General features: G+C 46.2%; 1 protein-coding gene across 1 annotated transcript in view; it reads left to right on the top strand.

Annotated features, from left to right (window-relative positions):
- The window catches only part of LOC146338551 (connector enhancer of kinase suppressor of ras 2-like), a 230,969-nt gene that overhangs the window by 116,462 nt on the left and 86,849 nt on the right, over positions 1–27,658 (top strand). The window contains exon 7 of the mRNA XM_084813277.1: positions 2,094–2,153. Within this exon, the coding sequence (XP_084669403.1) occupies positions 2,094–2,153 (60 nt within the window). The remainder of the gene's footprint in view (positions 1–2,093; positions 2,154–27,658) is intronic.

Below are 27,658 nucleotides of genomic sequence, written 5' to 3'. Positions count from 1 at the left end.
GAAGTGCTGAGCTGAAAGATCTCAAATGAGAAGTGTCTGCTCAACTTTTGGGGGATCAAAAACTCTCCCCTGAAAAAAAACAAAAGACCCTGAAGGGTGATTTTGGAGAAACACACGCTTTTTTAAAAGGGGGCTTATCATTCATGTTATGCTGGTCCTTCCATCTTCCTTTGTAACTCATTTTTTAAATTCTTCTTAGAGCAGAGCTCCTCTTGTTAACCACCATTTATCCCACAGAATTCCCAGGAATGAGACTGCATCCAGGGCATTCTGGGAAAAAGATGGCAGATGCCAGCCAGTAGCCACTAAGAAGAGCTGAAACAAGTTGAGAGAGAGAGAGAGAGAGAGAGAGAGAGAGAGAGAAAGAAAGAAAGAAAGAAAGAAAGAAAGAAAGAATCAATTACCACATCATCAGTAGTAACACCCCCCCCATGGGGTGGTGGCAGCAAAATTTGCCAAAATATCCCTCACCCCCCACCCCACAAAACAATTTCTGCCCACAAATGGAATGAAAACCTAGGAAGGGAGAATTTTCCATCAACTCTAGAACATTGTTTGCCAGATCAGACCAAATGTCCATGTAGCGCAGCATTCTGTGTCTAACAGTGGGCAGCCAGGTACCCTTTAGAAGCACACAAGCAGGGAGTGATGGGGAAAGTCTGCACTCTGACCTAGGAATTTCCAGGCTGTGTCAGTTTGCAAACCAAGTTGTTTTGCTTAAAAAATGTTGGCTCAAATAAATCCTTGTGTATTTCTAGTTTGTTCTGAGCAGCTGGCAATGAGAACATGAAGAATTTCTTTAGTTATCTTGGCTATTTGGAGAGATCCTGTTATTGCCCTTCACAGTCAACTTGGGATTTCACTATAATTTTATGTTGTTGTGAACAAACCTAGCTACTTTCACTCTTGGATCTAGTTTAAGGACTAATATAAATGAGCTTGAGATAGGGCAGTTTACAAGCACACAATGCTACTCCCCCATCATGCCAGTTGTGCATCTAGGGCTAGAACTTGAGGGAAAGTCCAGGGTCCTGGGGTGGGGCGAGGGCAAATGACTGAGGACTGAAATCTGTTGGAGGGGCCCTCCTCTGCCTCCCACCAGTATGAGACATACACTATGGTAGGACATGGGAGAGAGCCTTCTCTGCTGTGGCACCCCAGTTGTGGAATGCCCTCCCCTTGGAGGCCCGATTGGCACAGACATTGGTCTCAGATCGGCGCCAAGTAAAAATGTGGCTTTTTACCAAAGCCTTTCAGGGCTAAATGCATCCCTTAAAGTAGCACATTGTTTTAACAGTTTTATTGTTTTAGATTTTAACTGGTTTTAGCTTGTTTAATGATATAGGGTGGGATAGAAATGTTTTAAATACATACATACATACATAAAATGACCACTCAGAGAACAGTAGGCAATGAGGGCATCGGAATTCCATTTTATTCCTGTAGTTGTGATGGTGATTTAAGTGAGTTTAAAATGCAAAATTGCACATGCACAGAATATTATTATTTTTTAATCAGGGGTAGCAAACAGTTTTGTTCATGTTCTAACATCGCAGGAACATAGAAACAATTGTAAAGCATGGAGTGGCAGCTGGTGGGGCGAGATAAATGTTAGTTGTTTGCTCCACACTGCAGTAATACACATGGTCATCTAACGCCACCCCCACCCCAAAATCCATTAAATCTATGGTCTAAAACTACCTAGCTGCACTATTGCATCATGCTTTTGGTGGAGTCCACTTCAGTGAAAAATGGAGTGGACCCAAAGATAAACCAACACCACCTTTCCACCCAGAAACACTTTAGCCAACTCTGAAGAAGAGTTCTGTGTAACCTTTAAAGCTCATGTACTTCCTTGTGAACATGGCTTCACAATGAACATGCTCAGCAGCCACAGGATGAGTGTCTGTTGGTATGGTGGAAAACTGGAGGGGACAGGAAATGAAATGGAGTATACTGGAAAAAGGCTGGAACCCAGTATCCTGGCTGGAACCCTGAACAGGAGCATTCCACACTTTGTTGCAGTTTCCACTTGTTTATATGCTATTCGCCACCTGTGGGCATTAATTATTTCTTATTTCATTCTTTCTTAGGGGATGTATATCAAGTCAACTTATGATGGGCTGCACGTGATCACTGGAACGACTGAAAATGTATGTTTTGTTCATTTTGATCATGTTGTTCTTCTGTCCCCATGAGTTGAATGTTACAGCTGTTTATGGGTGTCATCGATGGGAAGCATCCACTAGGGCGTTCCTCCTTGCACTAGGGCTGAAATAGTCCCAGCGAACTGTGCCTCGTTATTTTACTTTTCTCTAGTTATGATTTGCATGGAATAAATCAGAGTAAATTCCCTCAATAGCAGGTATTATTTTTAGAGATTCTGAACGTAGACATTCCTGTATTTTAACTGTCTCAGAAGCTGTAACAGAGTTGCCAGAGGAGAGAAGGAATATTGTAATTATAGGGCCTGGCTTAGGCATTTAGACTGCTCTGAATACAAGCCCATACAGAGGCATACAATGAGCGGGACAGTTGCCATATTTCAATCCAGAGACAAGAATTTATCTGGTCTCTAAGCAGTGGAGGCTGGTGGTTCCAATTTCGGTGGGGCTGTGAATCCATTCTAGGTTTTACTCAGAGCCAGCCAAAACTCTAAAGGAGCTTGTTGTTGTTGTTCAGTCGTTCAGTCGTGTCCGACTCTTCGTGACCCGATGGACCATAGCACGCCAGGCCTTCCTGTCCTGCGCTCTCTCCCGGAGTGTGCTCAAGTTCATATTCATTGCATCTGTGATGCCATCTAGCCATCTCATCCTCTGCCGTCCCCTTCTCCTTTGGCCTTCAGTCTTTCCCAGCATCAGGGTCTTTTCCAGAGAGTTTTCTCTTCACATTAGGTGGCCAAAATATTGGAGCTTCAGCTTCATTATCTGTCCTTCCAATGAGCACTCAGGGTTGATTTCCTTTAGGATGGACTGATTTGACCTCCTTGCAGTCCAGGGGACTCGTAAGAGTCTTCTCCAGCACCACAGTTCGAAAGCATCAATTCTTCGGCGCTCAGCCTTCCTTATAGTTCAGCTCTCACAGCCATACATTACTACTGGGAAAACCATAGCTTTGATTAGACGGACCTTTGTCGGCAAGGTGATGTCTCTGCTTCTTACTATGCTGTCTAGGTTGGCCATAGCTTTCCTCCCAAGGAGCAAGCGTCTTTTAATTTCATGGCTACAGTCACCGTCTGCGGTGATCTTGGAGCCCAAGAAAGTAAAATCTGTCACTGCTTCCATTTCTTCCCCTTCTATATGCCAGGAAGTGATGGGGCCAGATGCCATGATCTTAGTTTTTTTAATGTTGAGTTTCAAACCAGCTTTTGCACTCTCCTCTTTCACCCTCAACAAGAGGCTCTTTAGATCCTCTTCGCTTTCTGCCATTAGGGTGGTATCATCTGCATATCGGAGGTTGTTGATAATTCTCCCAGCAATCTTAATTCCGACCTGTGATTCATCCAACCCAGCATTTCTCATGATGTACTCTGCATATAAGTTAAATAAGCAGGGTGACAATATGCAGCCTTGTCGTACTCCTTTCCCAATTTTGAACCAATCGGTTGTTCCATGTCTGGTTCTTACTGTTGCTATGGGTTCAGAACATTGGATAGCTCCTTTGGAGTTCTGGCTTGTTCTGACTGAAACCCAGACTGGATTCACAGTCTCACCGAACTTGGAGCCATCAGCTTCCACTGTCTGTAGGGTTGGGGAGTGATAGGAAGAACTACCTTGTGGTTGCCTAGCAACCACAAGATGACCTCGTCAACACCTGCAACCATGTCAACTCTGCAGTAGTTGACATTAGCCTTATTCAGGCATTCAAGAGAATGCATGAAGGCTCAAAGTGGGTACTGGGATGAGGCTGTGCATGCCACCTCACCCCTACATCTCCAGGCATGCTGGGACCACCCCACCCCCCTCACTTCAGACCTTGCTACACTGAACCAGTAAAGTCTGAACAGGAGTTCTACTCACATTTGCTTGAACATGAGTAGAACTCTTTGTGCAACTGCAGGCTCTGCCTTCTCATGTCTAATGTACATGCCACAAACAGGAAGTCACCTGCAGTGCCAGCTCCAAGTTTTGGAGGCCCTTGGGCAAAATACTCTCAGTCGGGCTCCTCTGTGAGTTGCCCCATCTCCTCTTCATTGCTGACCATTCAATTCCCTTCTCCCGTTGGCCTAATCTTCACCCCCTGTCACTGCTCACTTGCTTAGAGAAGACGAGTCAGCAGGGATTGATAGCAGGGGGCTCCAGGGGTTAGCAGCAGCAACCCCCACCCCCTGTTGCCCTGGTGTAGGTTTTGACAGTTGCCCAGTGGTACAAATCCCTGAGTTTAGGCTTGGTCACTTGCCTATGGGCTGTTGCACAATGGGAAATCACTATGGTTCGCATGCTAACCCACACTCAGTGGTTGAGTGTGGGTTGTTGTTGAACCGTGGGCTGTTTGTGGAACCGTGGGTTAACTTGTTGTCTGAACCCAGGACATTTTCCACAGGGTGGCTTGTTAACCAGCAGTGTGACTTATTTTTCTCAAACAAGCCACCTTGAAAACCCATGAGTTGCTGTTGGGTTGTTCAAGGTGGTTAACAAGCCACTGCATGGTTAACAAGACACCCTGTGGAAAATGTCCTATGTTCACACATGCTTACCCACAGTTCAACAAACAACTCATGGTTCAACACCAACCCACACTCAACTTCCGAGTGTGGGTTAGCATGTTGTGTGAACAGCCCCTATAAGTCTGCTTAACAGTTAAGTTACACAATGGGACCCGGAGTGACGCCTTGGGAAAAGCATATCATGTTAAATGACAAGGTCAGTTCAGTGTTAAATGAAGATGTTAGTTCAGTGCTGAAGGATGGTGGAATCAGGCCCTCAATAATGGAGATGAAAATGAAAATGTAGCAATGGCCAGACTTCATACTTGTGTAACTTGGCTTATAAGTCATAATTTTCCATTTCAGAAAGGAGCTTAATTTCACCCATGAAATACTAAGTAAGCCATTGAATTGTGATTGATGAAGAATATCCCATCTCTTGCCATTTCATTCATTAAGTATTTCATATCAATGACATTTCTTTTTTGGGGGGTGTTAAAACTAGACATGGAAGTGATGATGAAGATGGTGTGTGAACTCTCAGCTAGTTCACACAACTCTAACAGGGCTGGATATGCTTTACACCAGGGATGGATATAGATATATATTCTCATAGTTCCTCTGATAGAGGAAAAAGAATAACAGGACTCTTGTCATATTTCATACCAACTGTATTGAGGTTCAGTGTGGTGTAGTGGCCTGAGTGAAGCTCAATGGGTGACTTTGAGCCAGTCACTGACTCTCAGCCTAACCTACCTCACAGGGTTGTTGTGAGAATAAAATGGAGAGGAGGAGGAGCATGTAAGCCACCTAGGGTTCCTTGCAAGAAGACAAAGTGTTGGGATATAAATATTTAGGGATGGATGGATGGATGGATGGATAGATTAGATAGATAGATAGATAGATAGATAGATAAATAGATAGATAGATAGATAGATAGATAGATAGATAGATAGATAGATATTGCATTGTTGTTCTGGAAAGGCAAGAGATTACTGCCTCTCTCCCTCTCTTGAGTTGATATGTCAAGAAGCAGAAGTTGGGCATTTACTCACTATACATTGAGATCTATTGGGGAGTGTTTCCTCTGTGCCCCATCAGTCGTTGAGACCCAAAGAAATCAGATTGCTCTGCCTAGGTTATGGTATTCTCTACATGTGTGTGTGTGTGTGTGTGCGCGCGTGTGTTTCTCCATTTTGCCCCTTCTCCATTGGTCTTTCACCTCCACCATTTGACAAAAGACCTTTTCGTCTGGCAGACATTTTGCTTGCGGAGCTGAAGTTACTCTGCCGAGACACTGAATTTTGTGTCTGTTTTATCTATTTGTGACCCTGTCTTCTAACCTGAATTTAAAGGAATACTGTTGAAAGTGGAGCATTTTGTCTTAAATCCGTTATGCGCAGCCTTGAGTGTTTGAAAAAATAAAAAGGAAAAAGACAGGGTATCACTAAAACAGCCCAAACCCTGAAGCATTTAAATCTGGATTCTGCACTCTGAATATTATACAAATCATGCATACTTCCACAGATTCCTCATACATTCCTCATAATTTATTCTGCTTCTTGTAATGATGACAAGGATGATCTCTCCAAATGTTTAGAGATCTGAATATCTTCTGTTTAATCTCGGGAAGTCCTGCTCAGTCAGATGGCTTATGTGATTTAACTTGACATCATCTACATATTTTCCCCCAGTTGTAGAAAGGTTTTTTTCTCCTCCTTAAAAAGTAAAGGTAAACATCTCAGAAATTTGTTTTCATGACCGAATACCAAGAACTGCACTCCTGCAGTGCAATTATCACTGCACAGAATATAGACAGCCTAGTTGTCATGTGTGTGTGTGTGTTTAAAAACTAATTAAACAATAATTTTTAAAACTCTCATAATATCAGAAAATATGAGAAAGATCACAACAGCAGTGTGCACAGACTGAGGCCTAGTGAAAAGTGGGCAGGGAGTAGGGAAAGAGACTGTTATAAATAAAGTTTGAAATACAGTTCCTGCTATGTATTTGAACCTTTTCCAGAGAAAGCGGGATGTAGTAGTAAAAGCAGTCCTTCTGTCAAGCTCAGTGATGTCATCTGAAGGGGACAGCTTTATTTGCAAGAGAGTTATAAATAATAAAGAACTTGGAAAAGTATAATTGGTCTCAGCAATGAAAATGTTACAGACATGTTCCTGGTTAAACTGAAATTCAAGAGAGCACAGGGAAGATGGCAATTCAGCCAGAGAATCATCCTCTGAGCCAGAGAAAGGTGGCTGGACTGTGTCCTATGGCTGGGGCAGCACTGAATAAGGCATTGATTGTCCTACCCCTGAGGAAGTAGCCTTTGCCTCACCCTCATCAGATTCCTATGCTCCAGACTGGTGGGGGGCACAAATGACGTTGCGCTAGTGGAAACTAGGTTCCGAACTACACGCAAGAGAAGAATTCAGTTAAAGTCATGTTTGCGCGAGCAGGTGTGCATTATGCATTATGCGACCCATTGTGTAACCCATTGCACATAACTCTTGTGCAACCTGTTGCTAGTAGAGATGTACGAAACTCTTACCTGGCTCTGGGCCGGGCAATCTGCTTTGGGGGGGAGGTGCTCCATCCCTCCCCCTGGAATCATCCCCGGCCAACTCCATGGAGCCGCCGGCCAGGACAGGCCACAGCCGGAGTTCTGGCCACGGCTGGGCTGCCGTGGCCGCAAATGGCAGCCATCGTAGTGGCTGCCATTTGCGTCCTTGCAGTCAGCCATGATACTCTACATAAGTATTTACATAGCCTATCACGGCAAAAAGCAGGGATGCAAATGGTGGCTGCTATGCCATTTGCACACCTGCTCTTTGCCGTGATAGGCTACATAAGTATTTACGTAGCCTATCACGGTAAAGGCAGCCACGCAAATGGTGCAGTGGCCGCCATTTGCATGGCTGCCTTTACTGTGATAGGCTATGTAAATACTTACATAGCCTATCATGGCTGCCTGCAAGGACACAAATGGCAGTTGCTATGATGGCCACCATTTGCGGCCGCAGCAGCCTGGCAGCGGCAGGCCGGGAGACCAGCCGGAGCCACCACCACCGGAGCCACCGCCACAGTCGCCGCCACTGCTGCATCCACCCCAGGTAAGTTCTGTCCTGGGGGGATTCCGTGGGTGGCAGGGGAGGAGGCCGTTCCACCACGGATTCCAGGGGGGCGGATTCTAAAGAATCCAGCCTCACTGGAGTCTGTGGCGGAATTCTCTGACATCCCTAGTTGCTAGGGATGTACGAATTGTGTACCTTCGGTGCTGCTTGACTTCTGCAGTTTACGGCCAGTGCTCCGTTCTGCGATTCACAAGCCCCCGGAATGCTCCTCTTTTTTCCTGCTCCAAAAATTATGTAGATAAATCTGTACCAACAACCGTAATTCTGGTGCCCAGCCGTCTCTGTGAGTCTGCATAACTTCTGCATAATGCTATTTTTCGTAAATATTTACTTTTTTTAAAAAATTGAAATCCTCTGTCTCCGAGTGTTTCAGCCAAAACACTTCCTCTTCCTAGAGGCTTCCCAAAAGAAAGCAGTCTTAGGTGTGCCTGAGTGATAAATGATTGGTTTAAAGTAACACTGTTTGAAAGAAAGAAAGAAAGAAAGAAAGAAAGAAAGAAAGAAAGAAAGAAAGAAAGAAACTTTTAAAATGACCTTGCTGGTCCTGGAGCATTTCTGTGAATACGCACATTTGCGTATGTGTGGAAATGTGTATTTTTTTTAAATGTGCATTTTTGTGCATACGCAAATGTGTGCATTCATGGAAGGCGCATTTTTGCACAGATGCAAATATGTGTATTTTGTGATCACCACTTCATTTTTCAAAAAATGGCAACCATGAAGGTCGACGAGGCCACCAGGGTGAGTGCAAGCCATTGATGGAGCACAGGCAGGGGGCGAGCAGGGGCAGGGTCTCAGTGAATAGGTCTTGGGAGTCCAGGCAGGGGTGGTTCTGCCAGATTCCCGGATGGAGTTCAACGACCGCAGCATCCCTAACTGCCAGTGTCGAAGAAAGATTAAACTGCTAGTCCAGTCAGGTTTTGAACATGGAATAGGAAAGGGTTAGATCTTCTTCTTCGCTTGAGACAGCAAAACGTCTTGGCCTTGCCATGGGGAGAGCAAAAGGCAGTGAAGGATGGTGCTCCATCTCCTCATTCTTGTCATTGCTTGCTTGGAGAGAGCAGGTGAATGAGCATCGGACAGCAAGGAACAGCAGCGGCAGGTCCAGGAGGCCCCAGAGGTCAACAGTGCCCCCTCCCCACAGGTTGTGGTGTCCTGAAAGTGCCCCGCATTGCCGAGCTCTGGCGCCGACAGAAGCAAAAGATGCAAAAGTATTGCAGGGAATGTGATTTCCATTTGTAGTGTCATGCTCACTTTCATTCAGCTGGACCTTTGTTGATGTTAATAGATTATTAAACTCAATTTTTAATTGAGCAGTTACAGGAGTTAACCTCAGCTCTCTACCATTTTAGCCATCTTCATCCCCACCTCCTCCCTACTTCCAATATATAATCTCATTTTGATTGTTATAAAGTTCCATTTCAAAGTCTTTGGCTTAATTAAGCATATTTGGGTCTGGGAAATTAAATCGGCTTATCAAATAGTCATATGTAATTAAGCATTAAGCTACAGAACAGTGCTAACTGGAAATGGAAAAGTCCATTTAGTTCAGGCGTTCAATCCTCCCCTGCCAGTGCGGATTATTCCCTCTAGGGTTCAGCTCCGTTTTAAAATATGTTGAATTGAAACTTTAAAGGGACTTTTGAGGCAGCAAAGAAACCACGTGTGTGGCTATAACCTGGAGCAGATGATGTGATAAGGCTCGGCACCAATAGATGTTTCCAGGTCAGATTAGTCTTGCTTTCTAGTTTTAACTAGAGCTTTGCAGAAAGGGCCTCTCAAAATTCCCTCTCAAAAACTGGGGGGACAATTTCACCGAATTTCTCCTAGGGGAGGAGAAATTCTCCCACAGTTTCTCTCAGATAGGGCTCACTATTGGCAGGGGTTGGGGCACAGCTTCTTTCTTCTTCCTTAAGGGGTTTTTTTGTTAATTTCTTTTGGTGGTATTTTTGAGCTTACCTCAAATACCACTGCAAGATGTCTGAGGGTGCTGTGTGTGTTTTATTACACATCTTTCCATTGTTCTGCAGCCTCCCAGGCCACCTGCACTTCCTGGACTGAAAAAGCCCCATGGGATGAATTACCTCATGACGCCTTCCTCATGATGGCTTTAACTGAAGTGCGGGAAGCCAAGGAGGTTACAGTCTGCCACAGAGTTTATTGTACAGTGACAGACGGGATACTCATGCACACTCCTTGGCTGCCTCATAAGTAAGGCAAGCCCAAGATTCCCGAACCCAACCCATAAGAATTTCTCTGAAATTTCTCCTCCTTTGAATTTCTTTTTGAAAGCAATTTCTTTTCGATCAAATTGGATGATAGGGGTCAGAAAAAATGTGGGACAGATGTTCGGCACAGCACTAGTTTGAACAACAGGGCCACCACTGTCCTCTTCCTAACTGTCCTCTTCTCAGATTCAGCTGAGATCAGAAGTGAGACCCTTTAAGGTGGGCAGGCGTGCCCCAGTGGCAGCCTCAGGGCTGGCACATGTACTGCAGGAGACAAGCTCATACCCCACAATGCAGGGATGCCAAACCTCAGGCCCTCCAGGTTTCCCCAGATGGCCCCAGCCCCTTCCGCTGGCCACAACAGTTCTCCCAACTTCCAGTCATTTGGTGGTTTCCTGGCTTTGGGGCAGCTCTTTACACAGTCTATAAGGTTTTATTTAGTTAGTCAGTTAATTAGTTATTTACAATATTTATATACTGCTCCACATCGGAAAATTTCAGAGCAGCGAACAACAAAGGTGAAAGGATGAAACAACAGGTTAAAACACTTCAAATGTTTTTTTGGTTTTTCAAAAGACAAATTCCAATTCGAATTTAATAAAACGCAGCTGGTCACGCAAGGAACTAACAGTGTCTTCAGGAGGCTCTGGAAGGAACACAATGTTGGCACCTGCCTGACCTCCAAAGGCAGGGAATTCCAGAGGAAGGGGCCACCACGCTGAAGGCTCTTTTCCTGGTGGACTCCAACTGGGCCATGGGTCCATGTGGAACCACCAGGAACATGCCCGCTTTAGGGATGTAATAAAGTCACTTACCTTTTCAAAGGGTGACATTCATAGTTGGGGGGAGGCGCTCTGTCCCTTCCCCCCGAAATTCTCTCCGGCCAGCTCCGCTCCGCGGAGATTCCATGGAGCCACTGGCTGGGGCCGCCCGCAGCCGGACATTCAGCTAGGGATGTACGAAAATTCTGCCACGGATCTCGGGGAGGCCGAATGCCAGCGCATTCGGCCCCCCGAAATGGGTGGCAGAACGGCCCGCCCCCCCACCCCCCACGGGACGAGACTTACCTTGGGCGCATCTTCCTGGCGGCGGCGGATCTTCATGGCGGCGGCAGCTCCGGCGGCGGTGCGGCGGCGGCGGCTGTGGCAGCTGGTCTTCCAACCGGCTGCCGCCGCCACCATTTCCAGTTTTTTTAAAAAAAACATGATAGGCTACATAAATGTTTACGTAGCCTATCATGGCTGACTTAAAAACAAAAACAAAACAAAATTTGCGTTCCTTATTTTGGCACGTCTTAGTCTACGTAAACATTTACACAGACGAAGATGGCTAAAATAACGGGAACGCAAATAGCATAGAAGCTACGCTATTTGCGTTCCCCTGATTTTCGCCGTCTTAGTCTACGTAAATGTTTACGTAGACTAAGACGTGCCAAAATAAGGAACGCAAATGGCCGTGGCCGCCGCCATTTGCGTATGCACGTTTTTGTTCTGTTTTTAAATCAGCCGTGATAGGCTACATAAACATTTACATAGCCTATCACGGCTGACTGCAGGGACGCAAATGGTGGCGGCTACGGCCACCGCCATTTGCGTCCCTGATAGCCAGTGGCCGGATGTCCGGCTGCTGGCGGAGCCGGCCGACGGCTCCGCAGAATCACTGCGGAGCACAGCCAGCTGGCCAGGATGCCGGGGGGGGGGGGAGAAACGGAGCGCCTCCCCCCCCCGGCGAGGATTCCGGGGGGAGGGACAGAATGCCTCCCCCCCAACCATAAACATAATTCACGAAAGTTAAGTACCTTTCGTACATCCCTACATTCGGCTGCTGGTCAGCCTGCAGGGACACAAATGGCAGCTGCCGTAGCCACCGCCATTTGCATCCCTGTATTTTGCTATGATAGCCTACGTAAATATTTACGTAGCCTATTACGGCAAAAAAAAAAAGGGAACACAAATGGCGGCCGCCGTAGCTACCGCCATTTGTGTTCCCTTAGTTTTGCCGTGATAGGCTACGTAAATACTTATGTAGCCTATCACTGCTTCTGCAGGGATGCAAATGGCGTCCCTGTGTTAGCTGTGATAGGCTACGTAAGTATTTAGGTAGCCTATCACGGCTATATGGAAGAAGTGAATGGCGGCCGCAGAGGTGGCCGCCATTTGTAATGCAGCGCAGACGGCAGCAGGTAGGTGCTCCATTCTGGGCCCATTTTGTGGAGGGGGCAGGGGCTTCGTTCCGCCATGGATTTCAGAGGGCCGAATGCACTGGCATTCGGCCCCACCAAGATCCGTGGCGGAATTCTCTGACATCCCTACTTCTGATGACCTTAGTGTCGGACAGGTTGGTAAAGAAGGAGGTGCTCTCTCAGGTATCCTGGTCCCAAGGCTGAAATAACTCCACTGTAGGGGTGGACAAAAGTCACTTACCTGTCCTCGAAGGACGTTCACGGTGGGGGGGAGGCGCTTCGCTGGTCCCCCCGCAAAGTTCAGGCCGGGGGGGGAGGCTTCCCGCCTCGGCCCGGCCGAAATTCAGGCCGGGGGGGAGGCTTCCCGCCTCGCCCCGGCCGAAATTCAGGCCGGGGAGGAGGCTTCCCGCCTCACCCGGCCGCGAACGCGAAAGTTAAAAAAAAAAAAAAAACCGCCCCCTGATAGGCTACATGACGATTCACGTAGCCTATCACGGCTAGATTTGTAAAGTCAGCCGTGATAGGCTACGTGAATCGTCACATAGCCTATCACGAGTGACTTTAAAAAAAAAAAAGCGCGTACGCTAATGGCGGCCCCCATAGGGAGCCGCCATTCGCGTTCCTTATTTAGTCGCTGTAGTCTACATAAATGTTTATCTACGTAAATGTAGACTACAGCGACCAAATAAGGAAGGGGAATGGCGGCTCCCTATGGGGGCCGCCATTATCCGTACACACTTTTTTTTTTTTTTAAGTCACCCGTGATAGGCTACGTGACGATTCACGTAGCCTATCACGGCTGACTTTGCAAATCTAGCCATGATAGGCTACGTGAATCGTCACGTAGCCTATCAGGGGGCGTTTTTGTTTTTTTTCTTTCATTGCAATGGCGGCGGCGGCAGCCAGTCGAAAGACCGGCTGCTGCTCCCGCCTCGCTCGAACACCCACCGAACCGCCGGCCGGACCAGCCACCGGGAGGGACATTCGGTGAAGGTAAGTCCCGTCCCGGGGGGGGCGGGGGGGTGCAGAGGATTTCTCCCCGAAACTTGTTCGGGGGGCCGAACACGTTGGCGCTCGGCCCCCCGAAGTTTCGGGGAGAAATTCTCCGCCATCCCTACTCCACTGCAAAATGGAGAGACGTGTGAATTTTGAAGGGGAACTGAGTTTCAGTTCACATAGTGGTTCGAAAGTGACACATTTGGTCATAGAAAATTTGAATTAACATGTGAACCCATTGAATTTGCCTCCCATCTCCAGCTGAGATGCTTTCAAATGTCTGTCCCCACCCTACCCCAAAGACCGGCTCACTTCCAGTATCAAAGATGGGCTGATGGAAGACAGCTAAAAGTATCACAATGTGACAAGATAAAGGTGGAAGAGGAGGTCAGATTTCGCTCCCATCCCCTGTGTGCTCAGTTTGATATAAGAAGTACCCCCCTGCTACTTTTGAGCCAAACAAGGATGGCTGCAAAAAAGGCAAATGCTATTTTGGGCTGCATTAATAGAAGCATCGCTTCCAAATCCCGGGAAGTACTAGTTCCCCTCTACTCAGCACTGGTTAGGCCTCATCTGGAGTACTGTGTCCAGTTCTGGGCACCACACTTTAAGAAGGATGCAGACAAGCTGGAGAGGGTTCAAAGGAGGGCAACAAAGATGATCAGGGGACTGGAAACAAAGCCCTATGAAGAGAGACTGAAAGAACTGGGCATGTTTAGCCTTGAGAAGAGAAGACTGAGGGGAGATATGATAGCACTCTTCAAGTACTTGAAAGGTTGTCACAGAGAAGAAGGCCAGGATCTCTTCTTGATCATCCCAGAGTGCAGGACACGGAATAATGGGCTCAAGTTACAGGAAGCCAGATTCCGGCTGAACATCAGGAAAAACTTCCTGAGTGTCAGAGCAATACGGCAATGGAACCAATTACCTGGGGAGGTGGTGGGCTCTCCCACACTGGAGGCCTTTAAGACGAGGCTGGACAGCCATTTGTCAGGGATGCTCTGACTTGGATTCCTGCATTGAGCAGGGGGTTGGACTCGATGGCCTTGTAGGCCCCTTCCAACCCTACTATTCTATGATTCTACTATTCTATGTCTGGTTTAGCCCTTAGAAGATGCAATACACAATCTTTAAATGAAGACATGAGAAAACGGAGCTTTAAATGACAATATCGTAAAGATTTTTTTTATTATTATTATTATGTGTGGATTTCAGATTGTTAGAAAATGTGAGACAGCTGATTGCACTATTATATTGTCTTTACAGATGTTTCAAAAATCTGTTCAGAACAAATTGTAACCATCATTTTAATTCAACAACAAAGCGTGCACACTAATTTTATTGTGATATTTATATCACTTTGTATTCATCACAATTTGGCATGCCCTGCATAGAGGCTTACTTCTCTCCCTCCCTCCATTTTTCTCCCCTTTTTCTATCACTGAGGTTAACTGAAAGAAAATATAGATTTAAAACTGCCTAAAACATCCATCCCTTGGTGATCATTCATGCATCCTCCCCAACGTTTCCCCCTTACTGTCGAAGGTGCCACTGAAAGCATCGCCCTTGTCTCCTCTCCTTGTCATCATCCCCTGGTCAAAATGGCCATGCTTCCATCCCCTCCTCCACCCCACCACTGAGCAAAACTGCCACACTTGCCTCATCTCCTCACCTCCTGAGAACCACCTATACACTGTATCTGCTGCTGCACAGAAAGAAAGAAACCAGGTGTTCTTGCCTGCCTCCCCCACCCCTCAGCAAAATGTGCTCTCCTACACACACACACACACACACACACCAGGATTAACCACAGTGTTTTATCACCATGGAAAGAATGGCCAACACTTTTCTCTTCTATCCTTCCCCCAGAAACCAGAGGCTTCCCTGGTCTCACAGGGCTCTATGTTTCAGGAGGATGCTCTGCCACCGTTCTGCAACATAGAGTTGCCTGTATCCCCAGATGCCACTGGTGCTGCTTTTATTGCTCAAAGCAAAGGTGCAATCCTATGCGTGCCTAGTCAGAAAAATGTCCTACGGCTCCCAGCATTCCCCAGGCAGCCATGTTGGCTGGGGAATGCTGGGAGTTGTAGGATTTCTTTCTGTCTGAACACGCTTAGGATTGCTCCCTAAGTGGATGATAGGGGAGGTGTATGGAGGATGGGAAATGGAGGTAAAGTATGAGAACATGAGAACATCAAGTGCATTCAGGATGAATATGGAATAAACTTGAAATTAAGACAATTAAATAAAGAATGCATTAATAAATTAATGTAATATTCATACAGAAGGAACGGAGAAAAAGAGGAAACCCTTTCTAAGGGAAAACATCAAAACTAAAAAGGCATACTCTTTTTGCTCTGACCCTGCTCCCTCTAGATGTGTGTCCCCCACCTACCTTGTTGCCTAGCATCCAAAGTGACCTTCCACACAAGGGAAGTTGCCCACCCCTGTGTCAGGGTGGAAACTGAGCCCATAGAGCCCCAGAGAAGTTCTGATTCTAAGGAGGAACAGCAATCCATGGGAGAGGAGCTCGCTCATCTCTCACAAGCACAGCAGCTGGCAGAGATTCCTCCTGCCAGCATTCCTGGGATAGATAGTGACCCTGGCAGTGAGAGAGCGCTGGAGGGGGGCTTGCTGGATGCTCGGCGCAGACGCAGGGAGCGACGACAGCTGGAGCGCGCGGAAAGGAGGCGTACCACTCGTTTGGCACTCAAACAACGGTTGCGTCCCGAGGACCCAAGGGAAAGAGGGAGGATCTCTCCATAGCCCATAAGTTCAGAGTCTTCCCGCGGTTCCCCTTCAAATGGGAACCAACTGCCTTACCTGGAGCTTAGGCTACTCTGCTATCTTTCCCCAGTGCTGTTCCTTGCTTAGTCGCTAGTAATTAGTATCTGAAAGAGTCATAAAGGAATAAAGGAATAAAGCCTCAGAAAGAATCCTCGTCATCTGTGTCCTGAGTTGGCTATTGGAGGGGCCTGCAAGAGGCAGCTAGGGCGCTCCTGACAGCCTGGTCTAAACTGGGGTGCATGAAAGCCACTTACCTGGTCTCGCAGCTTGCTTCGCGGTGGGGGGGAGGCACTTCGCTGCTCCCCCCAAAGTTCAGGCCGGGGGGGGGAGGCTTCCCTCCTCGCCCAGCCGAAATTCAGGCCGGGGGGGAGGCTTCCCACCTCGCCCGGCCGAAATTCAGGCCGGGGAGGAGGCGCCTCACCTCGCCCGGCCGTGAAATAAAAGGTTTTTAAAAAAACGCCCCCGTGATAGGCTACGTGACAATTAACATAGCCTATCACGGCTAGATCTGCAAAGTCAATTAACGTAGCCTATCACGGGTGACTTAAAAAAAAAGCGCATACGCAAATGGCGGCCCCCATAGGGAGCCGCCATTCGCATTCCTTATTTGGTCGCTATAGTCTACGTAAATCTTTACGTAGACTACGGCGAAAATAAGGGCAACGCAAATAGCGTTGCCCTTATTTTCACCATAGTCTACGTAATCTTTACATAGACTACAGCGACCAAATAAGGAACACGAATGGCGGCTCCCTATGGGGGCCGCCATTAGCCGTAAGCGCTTTTTTTTTTAAGTCACCCGTGATAGGCTACGTGACGATTTACGTAGCCTATCAAGGCTGACTTTGCAAATCTAGCCGTGATAGGCTACGTTAATCGTCACATAGCCTATCACTGGGGCGTTGTGTTTTTTTTTACTTTTATTGGAATGGCGGTGGCGGCAGCCGGTCAAAAGACCGGCTGCCTCCTCTGCCCCTGTCGAAGACCTGCGGAACCGCCGCCGGGACCCGCCACCGGGAGGGACATTCGGGAAAGGTAAGTCCCATCCCGGGGGGGCGGGGGGGCGGAGAATTTCTCCCTGAAACTACTTCGGGGGGCCGAATACGTTGGCACTCGGCCCCTCGAAGTTTCGGGGAGAAATTCTCCCCCATCCCTAGTAAAGGCAATGGGTGTTCCAATCCTGCTAGGAGGTACACATGTGCAGAAACTGTCGAGTAAGGGGTGAAGAAGATGAGTGAGCAGCCTGAATGTAGCCAGCAAAGGGGTGGCGGGGAAAGAACATTGTCTTTGCAGCTAGCTGACCAAAAAAAAAAAAAAAATCAGCCTTGGTGGAGCAGCATTTTCTCTGCTTTTGAAGAACTGATACTGCTTTAAAGACCGGATCTGCTCTCTGTTGCTCAGTGTGTAACAGTATAAAGGTATCCAGTGTGGTCTCCCCAGAAGTGAACTGTGAAAACTCAGCCCCTAGAATGTTCTACTGCTTGGGGCACAATACAGTTGCTCTCTGGCTAATGCAAGGGCCATCTCCCCTTCTCCTTTTACCAGCGGCAGGGTAGCTGGCTGCTAATGGACTCTAATGGACTCTAATGCTGATCGATTTTAAAATGCTGTGTAGGGCTGTGTAATCTCTGCACTAAGCTGCCCTGCATCTCATGCCGAAGTAGCAAATGCCACCCCAAGAGAAGCCAAATGTTGCAACCCGAATAAATTATGCAAGTCAAGCAAGTTGGCCTGGGCTTGCTCATTTTGCAGAATTGATCCTTTTTCTGCTAGCCATGGCTGTGTAGCCTCCATTTGCATAGACTAGCCATGATAGGTGAGTCATAGCTGCATAGGTTCCATGGCTGCATAGGTTCCATGACATGCATAGGTTTCATGGCTGCATAGGTTCCATGAATATAACCAGATCTTTGCTGGAGTCATACACAGAGGTTGGATGGCCATCTGTCTAGGATGCTGTAGTTGCATCCTACATTGTAGATCCTCCATTAAGCAGGAAGGTGGACTAGATGGTTTCCAAGATGCCTTCCAACCAGTGGAGGCTGGTGGCTCCTGTTTCAGTGGGGTGGTGAATCCGCTCTGGATTTCACTCAGAACCAGGCAGAGCTCTAAAGAAGCAGCCGAAGGTGCTGAACCAATTGTGGGGATAGGGTTCTGCACTTTGGAGAGCTTCTTTAGAGTTCTGACCGGTTCTGACTGAAACCCAGAGCAGATTTACTACCCCACTGAAATAGGAGCCACCAGCCTCCACTGCTTCCAACTCTATGGTTCTGTAATTCATGTGCTCCCTTTCCCCCTCCTTTGTATGCAGGGATTTCTAAACAGTCATCTTGACATTGTAGTGGCAAAGCGTGGCAAACAAATGTTTGCTCAAACCTGGATCAAGCCATGTTTTGGGATCCCAGCTTAAGAGCAAACTTCAGTTTGAGCAAAGCACAGTTTGCAATGGGGGGGGGGGTATTGTGTCAATTCAAGCAGGGGTGCTTGAATTTTTGTGAGCAGGACCAGGATGGGTACAACTAGATGAAAGCATTGGGAGCAAGAGGTGTGAGAAACCTTGGTGGAGGCTTCACGTCCCCTGTAAAGCACCTTTTATTGCTGGGGATGGGAAGTAGGACTACAATATTTCTGCTGGGGATTCTGAGATTTTCAGTCCCTGTTGATATCTTGAAAAAGATGCTCCATCAGGAACTCAGACCACCTTCTCCTGTCTGTGCTATCTGTCACTTCAGCCTCCTCCTTCTCCAAAGTAATTGGGGGGTGGGAATGGGGCAGTAGTCGTGACATCAGTGTGAGATACAGAAACATTTTTTGACCAACTCGAGGCATTTTGTTGACTGGAACACTCAAAATGCCTCGAACCCTTTGGGGGCAAACAGGAAGGTAATCACCCATCTCTACATTTTCTACATTTGTTACCTGAACTATGGTTTGCTGACCAACAGGAAGTCTGTCTAGAAATTCCCAGCATGAAAGGGGTGGAGAGAGCGGAAGAGCCTAAGACTCAAGTAGCGCTGAATCTGCTTGTACACCAAACCATGGGCTTGTGCTAGCAAAAGAACATTAATGTTGATTTTTATCATTGTTTCTATTATTGTCTGATTATCTTTCATAGTTTTAAGTTTGGTTGTAGGCTGCCTTGGGAGGATTTACTCTAAAAGTTAGCTTAGAAATCTTTCAAATAAATGCATAAATTAAAGAAACCAACCACCACCAAGCAGTCAGGAGGTCAGACTAGATCTTTGGCCATGCTGTCTGGGGTTTATGGGAGTTGGAGTTGGGACCAGGTTGCGGAAGGCTGACTTGCATGGACATTTCATCTGATCTGATACGTGCAACCCTGCTAGTGCTTTCAAATGTGTTTACAGTGAAAGATCACAAAGAATCACATTGAAATGATTAGTCAAGGCTGAGATGGTGCAGCATAAGAGCTGAACTACAGATCAGAAAGCCGTTGATGAAAATCTTACCTCCCCCATGAACTCATAAAGTGGGCTTAAGCGAGCAATTCATTCATGGACTCAATCCTCTGGTCCACAATATGGGGAGAAAAATACAGACCGGCTTTACACTTTTGTTGTATATCTTGCAACTAGGGATGCTGGAGAATTTCGAGATGGAGTAAAATGAGTTTGGATTTCTAAGAATCTGACCTACAGAATCTGCTGAGGAGTGACTCCCTCAGGCTGCATGGAATCCGTGGACTTCCGGATGATTTTTTTCACTTTCTCAAAATGTATGCATATAAATTCGTAGGAAAATACATATGTTTCTGCTGAGGAAACGTTGAACGGAATGGGGACAATGCACTAAATATTATGTACTAAGGGTAAATACTTATGTAATTATTTGCGTATTTTTCTGCACAACGAAAAAAAATTGCATCCATCCGTGGGCGGACGACGGAACAAAAGGCACCTGACAATCTGTGAAACACAGGCAGAGTGAACTTTACACAGTCTGTACATCCCTACTTGCAACAAGATTTTTTCAACATAAAAAAGCCCAATATAAATGCTCAGTGAAGTTAGTATTAAGATAAAGCATAGAGGTTTTTTTCTTACTTTTCTGTGAGTTCTGATTGAGTTGTTTCTGTCTGCAGGCATATTTCCAATGAAAAACTCACATGAAATCTAGACAGCAAGGTAGAATGCAACCAGAAAGAAATGAGAGACTATGATAGCAGCGTCTTCTAAGGCTTGGCATGTTGCCTCTGTTCTTGGCCCATTCCTGGCCTGTACTCTGTTCTTCTGCCTACAAAGGAGAAGGTCATGTTTTATTGCTGCTTTCAAACATAATCCCAGGCTCTGAGGCAAAGGCACTATTTTTTGTGTGTGTCAGGGTAATGGAAAACACTGGGGGGAACAAGTCTGACACTGTTACCAGTCATCAATCTGAGGGAGGATGAGGGAAAGAAGGATGGCACACAGGGTGAACTGGACCCAAAACCACAGTTAATGCTGGAAATTCAGCAGTTCGGAAAACTACTCAAGCGAACTAAGTAGTCAAGCATTTCGGCAAAATACTATCAACTCTAATGGAAAAGAAATACTGAGGAGGTCAAAGGAAGTCCACAGTGGGGTCTGAGGGTACATGATCTCTGTGCATGTTTTTACAAGTTATTTATTTATGTATTTGTTTCAAACTGTGCATCCCTCCATTCTTGTCAAAGACCAGCCATGACAATTGAAAGACAATACACCCGTTAAAACAGTAAAGGATGCAATCCTATGCATATTTAGACCAAAAAAAAATTCCTACAACATGCTGGCTGGGGAATGCTGGGAGTTGTATGACTTTTTTTCTGTCCAAACATGCATAGGATTACACCCATAACTACTTAAAAAAAAACCACCAGAACACTAATTACAGCAAAAACTGCCCCCAAACCCTGATGTGAAATGTGATGTGAGAGATGTGAAATCATTACAGTGTTTACCTTAAGCAAGAAAACTGTTAATCCAAACAATTCACTACATGCACGGAAATAGCATTGTTTAGATACAGACTGCACATGATCAGAAGCTCGCATTCAATTCTGAACTTAATAGCAAATTCATACAATGGCGGTCCAGGTTTGTTAAAAGGTGAACATTATAAACAGGCAGAGTTCGACCAGTGAATCAACTAATTACCAAATTTGGAGGCATCGCTATTTATAACTTGGGTAGGAATGGCGTGGGCGCCTGATTCATTCCAGGAATCCTGCAGAACTGCCCCTGCCCACACACCCGAGCCCTGCTTGCCTAGCCCCTGCCCCTGCTCGCTCCCTGCCTGTGCTTGGCAAACGGCCTGCACTCACCCCAGCCTCGTCGAGCTTCATGGTCAACATTTTTTGAGAAATAAAAAGGTGAACGCAAAAACGCACATATTTGCACATGCGCAAAATGCTCATTTTTGCAAATGCGCATATTTGTTTATGCGAAAATGTGCATTTTTATAATTGCCATTTTATTTTTCAAAAAAATGGCAACCATGGAGCTCAACAAGGCTGCTGGGGTGAGTGAGGGCTGCTCACCATGTGTAGGAGAGGCTCAAGTGCAATCCGGGGACTGGTGAGTGGGAGCGGGGGCTGAGTGGTTGTCCAGAAAACCCGGACGGGGATGAGTTCACACATCCATAAACTAGGGATGGACGAACCCACCCCCGCCCAATATCAGCAGGCACCTGCTGAAGCACTGCCCCCTGCCCCTACATCGAGCAGGGGGGTGGACATGATGGCCTTATAGGCCCCTTCCAACTGTACTATTCTATAATTCAAGCCCCCCAGACCCATGCTCAAGCCCCCGTGAGCTCATTGAATCACCTGTACTCACCCCGGATCACATCCATGAGCACCTGCCATTTTGCTGAGCTTATTTGTACAGAAAAATGTCATTAAAATGCGCATATTTAAATATGTGCACATTCAGGCTGGGAAAGCTTTATATATGCAATATTAGAGGCATAAATGGCCCATTTACGCCTCTAATATTGTGTATATAAAGCTTTCCCAGCCTGAATTTGTGCATATTTAAATATGCACACTTTTAATGACCTCCATTTTTTTTCTGTAAAAATAAGCATGGCAAAATGGCGGGCACTCACAGACAGGCTTGGGTGAGTGTGGGGAATGTCTGGGAGGGCATGAGCAGGGGTCAGTGAGGCCAGAGGCTCAGCAGGGCAGTCCAAGCGCATGGGCAGGGGGGAGCCTGACAAGACTCCTAGACCCATTTGGGTGTCTGTGCCATTCCTAATTCTTAACACGTAAAGAATGTAGAAGCAGTTGTAAAACATGGAGAGCATGGAATGGTGGTGGGGATGCAAGGTAATAGATGTTCAGGTGCTTCACAACTGAACGAACACATATGGCTGTCTGAAGGAGACAGAATGCCCCTTTTCAGTATGCAACTCCTTTGCTGAGGGAACCACACTGGCTGCCTATTCACTACCTGGCCAGATTTAAGATTTTGGTACTAGTGTACAAAGCCCTAAACAACCTGGGACTTGGATACCTGAGAGAGTGCCTTCTCCCTTACCAACCTGCCCAATCACTGAGATCATCAGAGGGCCTGCTCCTGGTGGTAGGGATGCTGGAGAAGTTTGAGATGGACTAAAATGAGCTTGGATTTCTAAGACTCTGACCTGCAGAACCCGCTGTGGAGCGACCCCCAGGCCATACAGAGTCCATGGACTTTCGGATTATTTTTTTACTTTCCCAAAATTTGTACATATATCTTCGTAGGAAAATACATAAGTTTCTGCTGAGGAAACATTGAATGGAATGGGAGACAATATGCTAAATGTTACATACTAAGGTAAATTATGTAAATACTTACATAAATAATTACGTAATCATTTGAGTATTTTTCCTCATGATGAAAAAAATATTCACATCCATCTGTGGGCAGATGACGGAACAAAAGGCATCCATCAAAACACAGATGGAATGGATTTTACACAGTTTGTAATCCCTACCTAGTGGTTCCATATGGACCTATGGCCTGACTGGATTCCACCCCGAGAAGAGCCTTCCGTGTGGTGGCTCCTGTCCTATGGAACTCCCAGCCGCTGGAGGTCAGGCAAGCGCCAACACAGGGGTGTTTTTGGTGCCTCCTGAAAACAGCTCTTTTCTAGGAAGCCTTCTGTGGTTAACCAGCCTCCATTTTACTGGCACTCCCTTTTTTAAAGAATAATGTTAATATCATGTTTCATTCTTTTTATCTTTTGTTCATTTTATCTCGTTGTTCACCTGCTGTTTAGATGTGGAACAGTATACAAACGTTGCAATTAAGTTAAGTTAAGTTAAATTAAATTAAATCAAAGGAGGCCCCCATAAGACCATTATGTCCAGGATCTAAATCACCTAGCTACCCCACTGTCTCCAGGGAAGGGCTGCTGCTTCTCTTATGTCTCCTCTCCCTCCTCAGTTCTCCCCTTTCAGCCCCCTGTCATTGACCATGCTCCTGTATTGGGGGGGATATTTAACAAAGTAGAGATGCCCCCTCAAGACCCCCACCCTTTCTCAGCCCAAACTACCCCACAGGGTAGATGTGAGGCTAGAACAAGATCATCCCAATTATACTGCCTTGGAGAAATGGCAGGGTACAAATGTGTTGAACCCAGGGGGCAATAGAAGCAATCATTTCAGCAACCAGTCAGAAGTGAAATACTTGTGAGCATTTGTTTATGGCAGAATAAAAATGATGGAGGCCACTTCTTGTGAATTTTGGAGCAAAAATAGCCTTTGTGCCAAATTCATAATTTTCTTCTCTAGTGACAGGAGCTTAAAAAGTCATCATATGCCAGAAGCAGGTTCTTACTTCCTTTGTTATATTTTAATGTTCTCAGAGATCATAAATTCATGATGAGAGAGAGAGGGAGACAGGCTAGAAAAGAAGCATAACCATGTCAGAGATGGAGTTTGAAGGGGTAAAAGTCTGCATGGGACAAGAAGAAGGGGACTGGAGAGAACTAGGTGCTGTTGTGGCTACCAGATAGTGCTGATTCCAGGTTTTTTGAGGGCCTTTGGGCAAGACACTGTCAGGGGAGCCTGTCCCTCAGGGAGTCTACCTTCTCACTGTCATTATCACTAGCTGCTATTGCTCCTCATCCTCTTTCTCATGGTTGCTATTACTTGCTTGCTTGACAGGCCGAGAGCCCGGGAGCAAGGAGGCCATGGCATCTGCCACTCCTCCTTCTCACCACCACCGTTGTCTGGGCCAGAGAAAGAGGCAGGTGAACAAGTAGGTTGCACTGGTGAAGAGGAGGAGCAAACTGAAGGGGCTGTTAACAGTGGGCCTCTGCTGGGGTGTGGGCCCTCGGCAGGTGCCCAACTATGTCTACCTCTGATGCTGGCCCTGCTTCCAAAGTTGTTCTATTTCTGCGGGTTAGCCTTAGACCACATCAGCAGGCTTGCTCAGAGTGATATGTCCACTACATGATATCTGCAGCATGAAATGACAACCTTCATATGTGAATGGCCCCATCACAGATAAAACAGCACCAGTCATCTGGGAAAGTACTTGGATATGTGATGCAGCCCTTTGTGTGAGTCTAAAGCAAGCAAAATAATCCCGGGGTTCATTCCACCAAGAAAGCCAAGGTGGGAAATCACTGTTGTTCAGTCATTCAGTCGTGTCCAACTCTTCGTGACCCCATGGACCATAGCACGCCAGGCCTTCCTGTCCTGTGCTCTCTCCCGGAGTGTGCACAAGTTCATATTCATTGCATCGGTGATGCTATCTAGCCATCTCATTCTCTGCCGTCCCCTTCTTCTTTTGCCTTCAGTCTTTCCCAGCATCAAGGTCTTTTCCAGAGAGTTTTCTCTTCGCATTAGGTGGCCAAAATATTTGAGCTTCAGCTTCAGTATCTGTCCTTCCAATGAGCACTCAGGGTTGATTTCCTTTAGTATGGACTGATTTGACCTCCTTGCAGTCCAGGGGACTCGTAAGAGTCTTCTCCAGCGCCACAGTTCGAAAGCATCAATTCTTCGGCGCTCAGCCTTCCTTATAGTCCAGCTCTCACAGCCATACATTACTACTGGGAAAACCATAGCTTTGATTAGACGGACCTTTGACCTTTCTCTTGCTTTCTCCATGATCCAGCGAACGTTGGCGATTTGATCTCTAGTTCCTCTGCCTCTTCGAAACCCAGCTTGTACTTCCGGTAGTTCTCGGTTCGCATACTGCTGAAGCCTAGCTTGTAGGATTTTGAGCATCACCTTGCTGGCATGTGAAATGAGCACAATTGTGCGGTAGTTTGAACACTCTTTGGCATTGCCCTTCTTTGGAATTGGAATGTAAACTTACCTTTTCCAGTCTTGCGGCCATTGTTGAGTGTTCCAAATTTGTTGGCATATTGAATGCAGCACTTTAACAGCATCATCTTTTAGGATTTTAAAAAGCTCAGCTGGAATACTGTCATCTCCACTAGCTTTGTTGTTACTAATGCTTCCTAAGGCGCACTTGACTTCACTCTTGAGGATGTCCGGCTCAAGTTCAGTGGCCGCACTATCATGGCTATCAGGGACATTCAGATCTTTCCTGTATAGTTCTTCTGTGTATTCTTGCCACCTCTTCTTAATCTCATCTGCTTCTGTTAGGTCCCTGCCTTCTTTGTCCTTTATCATGCCCGTCTTTGCACAAAACGTTCCCTTGAGATCTCCAATTTTCTTGAAGAGATCTCTAGTCTTTCCCATTCTGTTGTTTTCCTCGATTTCTTTGCATTGTTCATTTAAGAAGGCCTTCTTGTCTCTCCTTGCTATTCTCTGGAACTCTGCATTCAGTTGGATATATCTTCCCTTTTCTCCCTTGCTTTTCGCTTCCCATCTTTCTTCAGCTACTTGTAAAGCCTCATCAGACAGCCACTTTGCTTTCTTGCATTTCTTTTTCTTTGGGATGGATTTCGTTGCTGCCTCCTGAACAATGTTACAGACCTCCGTCCATAGTTCCTCAGGCACTCTGTCTATCAGGTCTAATCCCTGAAATCTATTCCTCACCTCCACTGTATATTCATCAGGGATATGATTTAGGTCATACCTGAACGGTTTAGTGGTTTTCCCTACGTTCTTCAATTTAAGCTGAAATTTTGCAAGAAGCAGCTCATGATCAGAGCCACAGTCAGCTTCAGGTCTTGTTTTTACTGACTGTATAGAGCTTCTCCATCTTTGGCTGCAAAGGACATAATCAATCTGATTTCGATATTGACCATCTGGTGATGTCCATGTGTAGAGTCATCTCTTGTGCTGTTGGAAAAGAGCGTTTGCTATGATCAGTGTGTTCTCTTGGCAAAACTCTATTAGCTTTTGTCCTGCTTCATTTTGTACACTAAGGCCATGCTTGCCTGTTATCCCAGTGATTTCTTGACTTCCTGCTTTAGCATTCCAATCCCCTATGATGAAGAGGACATCTTTTTTTGGTGTTAGTTCTAGAAGGTGTTGTAGGTCTTCATAGAACCGATCAACCTCAGCTTCTTCGGCATCAGTGGTTGGGGCATAGACTTGAATTTCTGTGATGTTGAATGGTTTGCCTTGGATTCGTACTGAGATCATTCTATCGTTTTTAAGATTGTACCCCAGTACTGCTGTTCCCACCCTTTTGTTGACTATGAGTGCTACTCCATTTCTTCTAAGGGATTCTTGCCCACAGTAGTAGTTATGATGGTCACCTGAATTAAATTCGCCCATGCCTGTCCATTTTAGTTCGCTGATTCCCAAGATGTCGATGTTCAATCTTGCCATCTCATGTTTGACCACCTCCAACTTACCTTGATTCATTGATCTGACATTCCAGGTTCCTAAACAATATTGTTCTTTACAGCATCGGATTTTCTTTTCACCACCAGACACATCCACAGCTGAGTTTCCTTTCGGCTTTGGCCCAGCCGCTTCACTCTTTCTGGCACTACTTGGAAATACCCTCTGCTCTTCCCCAGTAGTATATTGGACACCTTCCGACCTGAAGGTCTCATCTTCCGGCATCATATCTTTTAGCCTTGTGATACGTTCCATGGGGTTTTCTTGGCAAGAATACTGGAGTGGGTTGCCATTTCCTTCTCCAGTGGACCACATTTTGTCAGAACTCTCTGCCATGACCTGTCCGTCTTGGGTGGCCCTGCACGGCATAGCTTATGGCTTCACTGAGTTACGCAAGCCCCTTTGCCACAACAAGGCAGTGATCCATGAAGGGGTAAATCACTAGCCACTTCAAATGTGGATCTCCCCAAAGGATGACAGGCAGCTAATTGCCTTTGACTTCCATGCCCTTTATAATCTGTTCTGTTGTAATAGCTGTTAGGAATTTTTAAGACACTGAGACGTAGGGGCAAAGACTGGGGCAAAGGGGAGGGACCTGCTGGGATGGGGAGGAGCCTAGGTGTTTCTGATGGGAGCATGGCACCTATCCCATCACAGGGTTTGGGTTGGGTCCTAACCTAGTCATACATAGAGTAGATCCATTAAAATCAGTGACTAATGTAAGTCTCATTGATTTCAAGAGTCTCCTCTAAGTGATACTAGTTCTTGATCCAGCCCAAAATGGATAACCCAAGGCTATAAAACATTAAAATATGCCTAAAATCTGGACCTGAAATTACTAGCCAAAGCAAAGAAAAATATATCTTTTTCCCTGTCCAAAATTAACTTTCTCTGAAGAATACTGCAATATCTCAAAAAGTTGAATTAATTGAATTTATTTCTATTTTCTAC

Source organism: Heloderma suspectum, chromosome 9, assembly GCF_057233095.1.
Source record: "Heloderma suspectum isolate Gila_16-S chromosome 9, 16-S_ref, whole genome shotgun sequence".
Taxonomy (NCBI): domain Eukaryota; kingdom Metazoa; phylum Chordata; class Lepidosauria; order Squamata; family Helodermatidae; genus Heloderma; species Heloderma suspectum.
This window is presented reverse-complemented; position numbering and strand designations above follow the sequence as displayed.